At 45.4% G+C, this 12,131-nt stretch overlaps 1 protein-coding gene across 13 annotated transcripts; it reads left to right on the forward strand.

Annotated features, from left to right (window-relative positions):
- Nucleotides 1–1,258: 1,258 nt before the first annotated feature.
- Nucleotides 1,259–11,680, forward strand: svopl (SVOP-like). Of its 13 annotated transcripts, XM_088988563.1 has the most exons (17): nt 1,265–1,784; nt 2,846–2,972; nt 3,061–3,167; nt 3,249–3,337; nt 3,432–3,530; nt 5,533–5,604; nt 5,681–5,805; nt 6,311–6,374; nt 6,451–6,576; nt 6,662–6,790; nt 8,010–8,083; nt 8,139–8,329; nt 9,454–9,565; nt 9,626–9,707; nt 9,795–9,884; nt 10,904–11,017; nt 11,118–11,671. In XM_088988563.1, the coding sequence occupies exons 3-17, from the start codon at nt 3,062–3,064 to the stop codon at nt 11,124–11,126; spliced, it is 1,482 nt and encodes a 493-aa protein (XP_088844689.1). In that variant the 5' UTR covers nt 1,265–1,784; nt 2,846–2,972; nt 3,061; the 3' UTR covers nt 11,127–11,671. The 13 variants fall into 13 exon arrangements, with proteins under 13 accessions (XP_088844683.1, XP_088844690.1, XP_088844684.1 ...); XM_088988557.1 differs by having other exon boundaries at nt 1,259–1,784; nt 3,229–3,337; nt 3,432–3,569; nt 5,533–5,805; nt 11,118–11,679; XM_088988564.1 differs by lacking the exon at nt 5,681–5,805 and having other exon boundaries at nt 1,260–1,784; nt 3,229–3,337; nt 3,432–3,569; nt 5,533–5,628; nt 11,118–11,680.
- Nucleotides 11,681–12,131: the final 451 nt, after the last annotated feature.

The raw sequence follows: 12,131 nt of genomic DNA on the forward strand, positions 1-12,131 counted from the left end.
TTTTTTTATGGTTGTTGTTGTCTTATGGAATGAGAGTCACCTTCCATAAGGACTGTTGGTAACTTAACCTCTGGTGCTGTTCGGTTGTGTGCTTCCGCCGAAGATCACTCCGCCAGCCGTGGTGGGTGTGTATTATGAAAATAGTGCTTATTATAAGGTTTAATTTTCATAAAGTTGACGTTTGTAAGACGAAAAGTTTGTAAGATAAGGTGTTTGTAAGTTGAGGTCTCACTGTATGTCGAATACAATGTTTCCGCCTGGCAACTTGATGAGAGGATTTCGGTCTGTAAGCATGCTCCCAATGTAGGCATGAGGGTAAAAGAGCTCGATAGAAAATCATGTCAGACGTTTATTTGTTTCCAGAGTGTATTTTTCAATGGCAAAGAAGACTGCATTCATTTGATATTGAACGGGGAGAAAAAAAAAATATATATATATATATATATACCTAGAGATGCTATATCTATATCCATCTGAAGTTTCTAACCCGCCCTCAAGACACACTGATTGGGCTGCTTTCGGAAACTGTGGGGTGCGGCCACACTCAACCACCCGGTGCTACTCTTGATTAAACTGTTAAGGTTGTTTAACGAGCAAAAGGCGGCTTTCTTTCTTCTTGTTCCATCTCGTCGAACGTATTCAGGACCTAAAGATTGTTCACCCGTCAAGACTGGACATAAGCAAGAAACTTCGGGTGTCATTGTCTCCCATTATTCCTTGATGGGACCGTCTCGTTGCAAAGAAACAAGCTCAGGGGTCCCACTGATTCAGTTGTAGTGAGTTGTATTTTTCATGCGCTTTGTACTTGTTTTTGTGGTGTATCTTATTTTGAAGGCACGTTTAAACATCACCATGGTGACCATAGAGCGTTAAGGGGCAGAGACAACGTTACATATGTTGTTGTTGGCGGGATGTTAAGAGGACTCTGCTAATCCAGTTGTATAAAAATACACAATGGATTCACGTTTATTAGTACGTATATTTAAAAGAAAGAAAAAAACAGTTTCCATGCATGTCGTATCATTTTATTTTGTTATATTCATCCGCCGGTCCGTGAAAATATTGTCTGACATTAAACCGGTCCGTGGCGCAAAAAGGTTGAGGACCCCTGATTTACATCCACACCACCGCCGGGCATGAATTTGTTGCCAGCTTTTATTTTGAAGGCGGCCCACGCCGCTCGCTCGCCGCAGACTACCGTAATGCCCAGTGGAGCGCTGCTACTTCCTCAACGGCTACAGTATAACAATTCATGGATGAAGACTGGGCAAATCTGAAAGAATGTCAATTATTATAAGTGTGACGTTAAACAGCAACAAAATACGTCTACAATCTCGAAATTATTTCTTGCTCGCGATACAGTTTGAAATTTGGGTATAGGTTTTAGGAGCATCACGCAACTCGACACTCGTGATTTGCTGAAATGATGTGGGAATGTTAATATTTATAGAAATGTCTGTGACGGAAACAATTTATCTTTTTAATACTAACTGTCGTTTGATAAAGTGTATGTACACAGCATTTGCTCCGGTCCAGCCTTCCATACGCAGTACACCTGAACGAACGAAGGGACGACCGAGCGGGGTGGGGTTCCCCTTCCGTCCCCTCCTAACCACCCCGCCTTCTTCCGTATTCACCTGCCTGCCACGAAGCCTCGACCACAACCAGGACGCTAAAGACGAAAAGTCGAAAGGGAACAACCGCCAGATCTCCAAGTGCCACCCGCTTTCTCGCTCTCGGAACTGTCTTCATTTTTGGGAGCCAACAACAAGAGTCAAACGTGTGTAAGTTGACCCCGAACCCGCCAACCTCCGATCCGAAATCGGTTGACTTTTCCCTCCTCCCATTTAGTTTGTTAAAGTGTACAAACTGAAAACCAAAAAAATCGCTTGTTTGTTCATTTGGAAACTCCCACAAAATCTCCGCAACCGTCTAAAGAAGGAAAACCGAGATTCAACAGATTCAAATCATTTCCAACTGCACCTTGGCAGACAAGAGCAAATACAGTAAAGTCTCGTTATATCGATATCCAAGGGAGTCCGAAAAAATATCGATATAACCGGGACTATCGATATATCCGACCCTGTTTGCATGTAATTTTCTCCGTGCGTGCATAGAAATAGTATCGATATAACCGGGTCTATCGATATATCCGATATCGATATAACGACACTTTACTGTAATTCTTGGCTCGTCTTTCACTTATAACGTAAATGTTGGAATGTATAAAAGGTTTGTTCTTAGTTTACGATTGGACAGTGTTGTGAATGTGCAATAAGAATCTCTCATTCTGTCAAGCGGTTTTGTTGGCAATCGCAGTGCACACAAAGACGCGCAACAGTCACTCTCACACCTTGGTACAATTTGGAGTGGTCAATCTGCCTGCCGTGCATGTTTTTGGAGTGTGGGAGGAAACCGGAGGACCCGGAGAAAACCCACGCGGGTGCAGGGGAGAACATGCAAACTCCACACGGGGAGGCCGGACCGGGACGCCAACCGGCGACCTCTGCACTGTGAAAACCGATGTGCTAACCACTCGACTACCGGGCCGCCACATAACAACAACGACACATTTCATTTATAAGCGCCTTACAAAACTCTTAAGGGCACTTTACAGCACAGGTATCAAAGTCAAGGCCCGCGGGCCAAATCCGGCCCGCCACATCATTTTTTTCGGCCCGCGAAAGCAAATCAAACTTGTTAAATTTCATGATGATTGCTAAAATCTGAGCCAAAATGTCATATTTTTGGATGTCAACCACAATAAAAGTCATTATTCTTGACTTCAGATTTGAAAACGAGTTATTCATTAATTTTCTGTGTGCTCTATATGTAATATTTGAAGGGATTTAAACATTCTAATGGCTTCCCCAAATTCATAACGGCCCTTGAGAGGAAACCATAACTACAATGTGGCCCGCGGCAAAAAAATGACTTTGACACCCCTGCTTTACAGTCACAGACAAGCATAGGTACTATAATAAATAAAATACAATCACAAATAGAATACAATAAACTGTGCATGCCAGAGCCTCACCGTTTGTTGTTTCTGGCTTACAGAATGGCCGAGAGCGGCAAGACCGAACTGATCGGCGCCATATACCTGCAGGAGGTGGAACCGCCACAGCGGCGGCGGCGGCATGCCGCAAAACTCGACGGCGACAAAGGTGACTCAGGCGCCTTTTCCCGCCAGCTCGCTTTAACATTGGCCCGAAACTCCCCCCCCAGCGTGCCGCTTTTGCTTTCAGAGCAGACGTATACGGTGGAGGAAGCGGTGGAGAGCCTCGGATTCGGACCATTCCACGTCTTGCTCTTTGTCATTATGGGGAGCTCGAACGTACGGCGCCGTCATCCGCTCGGCGCGCGACACCCGAACAACCGTCTTGCTGTCGCGCGACACCCAAACAACCGTCTTGCTGTCGCGCGTGCAGATCGTGGAGGCCATGGAGATCATGCTGCTGGCGGTGGCGTCTCCCGAGATCCGCTGCGAGTGGCGTCTGGATGACTGGCAGGTGGCGCTGGTGTCCACCGTACGTTGAATTCAGAGCAGCACTCAATCGGGTGGCGAGGTGGATTTTTCTCCCCCAAAACCTTTCAAACACTTGCAATCTTCCGTCGCGGTCATCTGTGACGTTAGCCTTTTGAAAGCTGCTTCTTTTGGTGATGTTGCACCAAAACCTTCTGTGTTAGAATTTTCCACTTTAAAAAAAATCTCTATTTTTAAAAATCTTGTACCGTGATACCTCGGCTTACGAACGCCTTGGCTAACGAACGTTTCGGCTCACGAATGTTAAATTCACGAGAATTTTACCTTGTCATACGAACTATTTTTCGGGATAGCGCCAATATCAGCGACGTGTCGTTTGCGAACGAGCCCGTTCTCCTAACAAGGAAATGGCAGCCGACTTATTTTTGTCCTCAATTCCCCGCCCCCAGTCTTCGGTTAAAGCCGCACGTGATTGGTCAAGAACGCGGCGGTGGGGGGAGGGGTTTACAGAAACACAGCTGCAAATAAAAATAGATAGACAGACGACAGAGAGAGTGAGAAAATGGATACAAAACAGTGACATTTGGACTTGTTTCAACTTTATTGATAGTTGACATAGACAAAGTCATTTTTTGCCACGGGCCACATTGTAGTTCTGGTTTCCTCTCCAGGGCCGTTATGAATTTGGGGAACCCATTAGAATGTTTAAATCCCTTCAAATATTACATAGAGAGCACGCAGCAAATTAATGAATAACTCGTTTTCAAATCTGAAGTCAAGAATAATGACTTTTATTGTGGTTGACATCCAAAAATATGACATTTTGGCTCAGATTTTAGCAATCGTCATGGAATTTAACAAGTTTGATTTGCCTTCGCGGGCCGAAAAAAAGGATGTGGCGGGCCGGATTTGGCCCGCGGGCCTTGACTTTGACATCTGTGACATAGACTATGTGTCGTTTGGGAGGGCGGCATAGAAGTCAATGAGACTGTTGGGCCTGAATGCGTCATCACAGTTCTGTAACTCAGGTCCAACTTCTCCACGGTTTGGTACACTTGGTCAAAAATATCCCCTCCCGTTGTAGTCCCTTTGAGACTTTGGAGGGCTGCGACCGATTGCGTGTATTGTTCAATCACGATGATAAACAACATAAATTGATTACATTGATTAAAATAGGAACAAATACTGATCGAAAACCGACGTTTGACTTGTAAAAAATATTTTTTTTCTGGAGGCCAAAAAGTAAAAAAAATCTGATAGCATCTCTGGTATTGTTCAGGGGGCCGGGCCAAATGTCCCGACGGGCCGGATACGGCCCATGGGCCGTAGTTTGGGGACCTCTGCTGTACAGTGAGACCTCAACTTACGAACTTAATTGGTTCCCAGACAGAGTGTGTAAGGTGAAAAGTGTGTATCTCAAAACAAAAAATCCCATAGGAAACCATTAAAATGGGAATAATCCGTTCCCGGGTTTCCATAAAAGATACTTTTCAACTAAATAAGCCTTAAAACTACACACAACATACCTTGTTCTGTGTATAATAAATGTGCTATTGTATTGTAATAAAAGAAATACACTGCATTGTATCATAAAGTCACTTTATTTACATTTGTGATGGTCATTGACGGCTTGATGGAATGGCGTTGGAGGTCGAAGGTCAAAGGGAATTGCTGTTTGGAAAGAGAGGCGCATTACATGAGGACTGTAATTAAATAAATAAACTGTGCTGTAAAATAAAGTTTTATTGACTTTTTTGATGGTCGTCGATGGCTTATGGAAGGGGAGTCACCTTCCATAAGGACTGTTGCTAACTTAACCTCTGGTGCTGTTCGGTCGTGTGCTTCCGCCCAAGATCACTCCGCCAGCCGTGGTGGGTGTGTATGATGAAAATAGTGCTTATTATAAGGTTTAATTTTCATAAATTTGACGTTTGTAAGACAAAAAGTTTGTAAGTTGAGGTCTTACTGTATATGCACGGAGGCGGATAAAATGTGACTTTGATTTGTCCGTGTGGGTTTGTTTTTGCCGGTTGGTGTGTTTGCAGATGGTGTTCCTGGGCTTCATGGTGTGCGGCGTCCTCAGCGGCTACGTGGCGGACAAATACGGCCGCTGGAAGGTGGCGCCTTGTTTGGCGCGGCGGGCAAGTAGGAGATGATTCAAGACGTTGTTTTGCATCGTGTGCATGTCTACAGGTCGTGTATGGCGGTTTCGTGTGGAGCGCCTACTTTTCCCTCCTCACCTCCTTTGCGCCATCCTACACCTGGTTCATCTTCCTGCGCAGCATGGTCGGTTGCGGCGTGGCCGCGGTTTCGCAGGGGTCAGCTGCACGCGCACCTTCACCCGTCGGCCTTTGGCTGCATTGCACATTTTTCCCTCTGTCTTTTTGCCCCCTCGCCCCCCCCAAAAAAAAAAAAAGTTATTGCGATGCATTTGATTAGCAACTGAATGATTTGATTGGATGTACCTTTATTCGTCTCGCAGTGGAGACATTTACATTTCACAGCAGCAAAGTTATGAAAGGAAGAGGAAAGGAAAGAAAGAAGTAGAAAAACAAAATACAGGAGCTGCTGGAAAGGCAGCCACTCTCGCGGCGCCATCTTGAAGTAAAAACAAAACCAAAAAAACTGCGCGTGTGGGTGCCACTGCTCACCCACAGAAAAACTTATCCCGTGACTGTAAAGTGACCTTGAGAGTTTTGAAAGGCGCTTATAAATGTATTATTATTATTATTATTATTATATGAGCATAGATGAATTCGGCCACAAAGTCACATTTCCCAAACGTTTGTCAAGAGGCTGAAGGGATGTTGCGGCCCCACGCAGGTACGTGCTGAAGACGGAGTTCATCCCAGCCAAGTACAGGGGCGTCCTGCTGCCTCTGGCCGCCGTGAGTCGCCGGCGCGCAAATTCTCCCTCGGCAGCTCCGCCCGCCGCCGGCCCACGCGCTTCCTTTCGGCTCGCAGATCTTCTGGATGTGCGGCTCCATGCTGATCATCACGCTGGCCATGTCGGTGGTGCCCACGCTGGGTTGGAGGTGGATGATCCGCATCTCGGTGGCGCCCAGCATTGTGCTCCTCTACCTTTTCAAGGTCCTCCGTCTTTGGAAATGGGCGAGACGAGACGACGCCTGCCGGTGACGGGCCAAAGTTGACCTTTGCCTTGTCGCTCCTTCAGTTCATTCCCGAGTCGGCCCGCTTCAACGTGTCGGCGGGCAACGCCGCCGCCGCCACTCACACGCTCCAGTGGATTGCCAAGATGAACAAAGCCTCTCTGCCGCCCGGGCGTCTGGTGGATACGGTCGCTGTGTGTAGAGGGTGATGCCGTGCGGGGGGGGGGGGGGGTTAGCAGTGTCTGAAATAACGTCTGCCCGGACGCCCGTTTGCTTTATTCAACAAAGCAAACGTTTGAACGAAGATTTAGAAATCGGAATAAATTATTCCGATTTCTAAATCGGAATAATTTCCAATTCGGAAATTCGAAATCGGAATAAATTATTCCGATTTCTAAATCGGAATAATTTCCGATTCCGAAATTCCGAATTTCCGATTCGGAATTTAGAAATCGGAATAAATTATTCCGATTTCTTAATCGGAATAATTTCCGATTCGGAAATTCCGTTTCCGAAATTCCGAATTTCCGATTCAGAAATTCGAAATCGGAATAAATAATTCCGATTTCTAAATCGGAATAATTTCCGATTCGGAAATTCGAAATCGGAATTTAGAAATCGGAAGAAATTATTCTGATTTCTAAATCGGAATAATTTCCTATTCGGAAATTCCGATTCCGAAATTCTGAATTTCCGATTCGGAAATTCGAAATCGGAATAAATTATTCCGATTTCTAAATCGGAATAATTTCCCATTCGGAAATTCCGATTCCGAATTTCCGATTCAGAAATTCCGATTCGGAAATTCGAAATCGGAATAAATTATTCCAATTTCTAAATCTTCGTTCGGTTTGGAAATGTTGCAATTTCGATTTGTTTGGCAATTTGAATACTTGCTGCGGCAGCCAATCAGAAGCCTGCTTCGTGCTTCCGGACTTCGTTATAAGGTCGTGCGTTTGCATCTCATTTTCCACAGAACTTCAGCTCCAGAAGAAAGATTCAAAAGAAGCTAAGAAAATTTATGACGCTACGAAATGTAAACCTACATTATCCCGTGACTGTAAAGTGTACTTGAGAGCTTAGAAAGGCGCTGAGAAATTAATGTATCATTATGATTATTGAAAGAGGAGTTCACGTGGCTTGTAGCAGTAAGAGTGTATAAACAAACAACTGGAGAAAAATCATCAGTAAGGGACATTTGTGGTAGGTACATCCTTAACAACAATGGATTTTTTTGCGATTAGTCATCTTCTTGTGTTTCAAGTTGTGAAAAATGGGGCAGGCAACTTTATGGCCGGGCAGGCAACTTTTCAGAGTTGGTGTCCGCTAACTTTTTGTCATGAGTATCAGACACTGGGTTAGCCGAGGTGGATGGGTCCACGTTGTCTTGTGGCTCACTTGTTTCTCTTTCAGAAGGAGAGAGGCAGCTGGAGGGTTCTGCTCGGTTCCGCCTTCAGGAGGACCTCCTTGCTTCTCTGGTACTCGTGGTGAGTTGACGCACGACACGAATCCGAAAAGCCTTTGCTCACTTCCCGTCTTTAGGTTTGTGGCCTCCTTCGTTTACTATGGTGCGGTTCTGAGCGGCTCGGAGCTTCTAGAGAAGAACTTGTTGTGCGTGACGGATGGCGACCGCGGGGTGGAAAAGCACCCAGCGGGGACCCGCTGTCACTGCGTCCCTTTCGCTGCTGACGACTACCGCACTCTACTCATCAGCTGCTTGGGGGAGCTTGCACGTGAGTCCCGCGCCGGAGACGGACCACGCGGTGGTCTCTTGGAAAAAATAAAGTCCACTTGGTGAAGTTTTGGTAAATTTTTCTATGTCGGATGCCATTCCTGACACAACCCTCTGTACTTATCCGGGCTTGGGAATGGCTCAATAAGACACCAGCTTGTGCCCCCCCTTGTGGCTACACAGGGAACAGGTGGCGGAGAGACTAGAGGTGTGGAGCTATGCCCTGGAAAGGAGAGGAATGCAGATCAGTCGTACCAAGACGGACTATATACAGTAAAGTCTCGTTATATCGATATTCAAGGGAGTCCGAAAAAATATCGATATAACCGGGACTATCGATATATCCGACCCTGTTTGCATGTAATTTTCTCCGTGCGTGCATAGAAATAGTATCGATATAACCGGGACTATCGATATATCCCATATCGATATAACGAGACTTTACTGTATGTGTGTGAATGAGAGGGATCCAAGTGCAAGAGTGATGCTACAGGGAGAAGAGATAAAGAAGGTGGAGGATTTTAAGTACTTGGGGTCAACTGTCCAGAGCAATGGAGAGTGTGGAAAAGAGGTGAAGAAGCGTGTCCAGGCAGGCTGGAGAGAAATGTCAGGTGTGATAGAAGGGTTTCAGCTAGGATGAAAGGAAAAGTGTATAAAACCGTGGTCAGACCAGCCATGATGTTTGGACTGGAGACAATGCCGCTCAAGAAAAGACAGGAAGCAGATCTGGAGGTAGCAGAGATGAAGATGTTGAGGTTTTCTTTGGGAGTGACCAGGTTGGATAGGATCAGGAAGGAGTCCATTAGAGGGACAACTCATATTAGAGGCTTTGGAGAGAAAGTCAGACTGAGATGGTTTGGTTGGACATGTCCAGAGGAGAGAGAGTGACTATATGGGGAGAAGGATGCTGAGCCTTGAACTGCCAGGCAGGAGACCGAGAGGAAGACCCAAGAGGAGGTTTATGGATGTGGTCAAAGAGAACGTGAAGGTAGCTGGTGTGAGAGAAGAGGATGCGCAAAACCGGGTTAGATGGAGGACATCGATTCGCTGTGGCGACCATTGAAAGGAAAAGAAGAGGGTCCAAAGACGCCCGTCCGTCCACTGAACACACGTCTGTCTTGCCAGTCATCCCCGTCAACGTCTTCCTCCTGAACACCTTTGGCCGGCGCAAGAGTTTGATGCTGTTGCAGTTGGCGACGGGCCTTTTCTTCCTGACGCTGAGTGTCTGCGCGAGCAGGTAAGACCCGAACCCAACCGTCACCCCCCCGTCAGCCTCATCTCTCGGCCGTGTCGTCAGGCTGGGTTTCACCATCCTCTTGCTGCTGCTGCGCTCGCTGGTCTCCATGAACTTCACCGCGGTTTACATCTACACTGCCGAGGTAGGCCTCCTTAATTTTTTTTCAGCGATGTTTCTCCGGAAGCCGTCGGTCATGGCGGTGTTTGGCGGGCCTCTGCTTTCTCGTCAGGTCTACCCCACTGTGTCGCGCTCGCTCGGGATGGGCTTTTGTACATCGGTCAGTCGAATCGGAGGAATGATCGCTCCCTTTGTGGCACAGGTAAAATCTAAAGTACAGTGATAGTCTTGGCTAACGAACTAGTTTTCGGCAGACGAACCAAACCACACAGCGCCACAGTGCATGGAGGACTAGTTTTCGGCGGTTGAACACTAAACCGTAGGGTCGAACAGCGCCTCGGTGGCTGGCGGACTAGTTTTCCACACCCACTTTATTTTAGTGCAGATGTGGTTTCTTATAGGGTGAAGTACTTTTACGATTATGGGACCAAAAAAAGACCCCATCACAGACTAGTGTTAAGCCGAAGAGCACACAAAAGAAAGTTACGGTCAAGCAGAAGAAGGAGATCATCGAAAAACTTGAACGAGGTGTGCGTTTGTGTGACTTAGCGTCCCAGTACCACTATGCTAAGTCGACCATTGCTACGTGCGGCTAAGGGTGTTTCTGTTGTCTGAGCAATGGTCTCAGTCAATAGAAAAGGTTGAAAAACTTGTGTTAATTTGAATTGACAAAAAGCAGCTTGCATGGGACAGTGGGAGTGAGGGTATTATTGCAGAGAAAGCACGGCAACTTCACTCGGATATCATCAAGAAGCCACTACATCAACAACCATCACAAAGGTAAATAAAACAACTTTATTATACAATACAGTTTAGTCCTTTCATTACAATCCAATAGCACATTTATTATACACAAAATAAGGTATATTTTGTGTAGTTTTAAGGCTTATTAGTAGAAAAGTATGTTTTATGGGGATCTGGGAACGGATTATTCTCATTTTAATGGTTTCTTATGGGAAATAAATGTTTGGCAGATGAACTTTTTGCCTCACACACACTTTCTGGGAACCAATTAAGTTCGTAAGCTGAGGTATCACTGAACTTGTTGGTTTCAAGCGATCCTTGTGGCTTGAGGAGGGCCGAAGTTTAGCCGAAGCATCTCGCTCTGATTTACGAGCCCCTCCTCTCAGCGAGACGGCTTGGAAATGATTCGGATTTCTCACCAGCGGCGTCACCACCCCACTCGGCCGCGTGCATGACATTCCTCCGCGTATCCTTCAGGTGCTCATGTCTCATTCGGTGATTCTGGCGCTGAGTCCCTTTAGCGCCGCGTGTGGCCTCTGCGCCGTGGGAAGCTTCCTGCTGCCCATTGAAACAAAAGATCGAGCGCTGCTGGTACGTGCGTGGGGCCTTTGCTACTCCTTCCCCAGTGTTGGTTTTGGAGAAAAAAAACTCACAAGTTTGTCTCTGTTTTTTTTTTTTTTTTCCCACCCAGCAAATCTGATGATGGCCACCGGGGGACAAAAAAGCTTTTCTCCCGTTCGTGAACAGTTTGAAAACAAGATGTGGCAGCTTGCCGGGCCTACGCAAAGTTCAGAGTTATTAAAGGACACCCGAAACCTTGTGAAATTTTGTTTTATTCCTTTCTTTCGCGCTTTCGAACAAAAACTTCATTCTAAAATGTAACCCTATCTCCATCCTAATTTGTTTAATTTGCGACTCAGCAGGAAGCAGAATTGGATTGGATTGAAAAGTGGAACATTATGTTTTATGGGGACCTGGGAACGGATTATTCTCATTTTAATGGTTTCCTATGGGAAATTAATGTTTGGGATACACACTTTTTGCCTTACACACTGTCTGGGAACCAATTAAGTTCGCAAGCCAAGGTATCATTGTACCTTTATTCGTCTCACTGTGGGAAAATTTATATTTCAAAGCAGCAAAGTTATGAAAGGAAAAGGAAAGAAAGAAGTAGAAAAACAAAATACAGGAGCTGCTGGAAAGGCAGCCACTCTTGCGGCGTCATCTTGAAGTTGAAAAAAAGAAAAAAACTAAATAGCAAATAACATGACAACACAAAGACAGTCATTCATTCTTCAGCACTTGCTGTACCATGTACCATGTACCATCTTGTGACATGAAGCAGTACTAGATGAAAGAGGAGAGGATCAAAGCATAAATTATATATATATAATATTTATATTTATATAAATATATATTTATATTATATATATATATATATACAGTGAGACCTCAACTTACAAACACCTCAACTTACAAACGTTTTGTCTTACAAACGTCAAATTTATGAAAATTAAACCTTATAATAAGCACTATTTTCATAATACACACCCACCACGGCTGGCGGAGTGTTCTTCGGCGGAAGCACACGACCGAACAGCACCAACAGTCCATATGGAAGGTGACTCTCCTTCCATAAGCCATCAACGACCATCAAAAAGGTCAATAAAACTTTATTTTACAGCACAGTTTATTTCTTTAATTA

Source organism: Hippocampus bargibanti, linkage group LG22, assembly GCF_051943395.1.
Source record: "Hippocampus bargibanti isolate YZ-2025 linkage group LG22, ASM5194339v1, whole genome shotgun sequence".
Lineage (NCBI taxonomy): Eukaryota > Metazoa > Chordata > Actinopteri > Syngnathiformes > Syngnathidae > Hippocampus > Hippocampus bargibanti.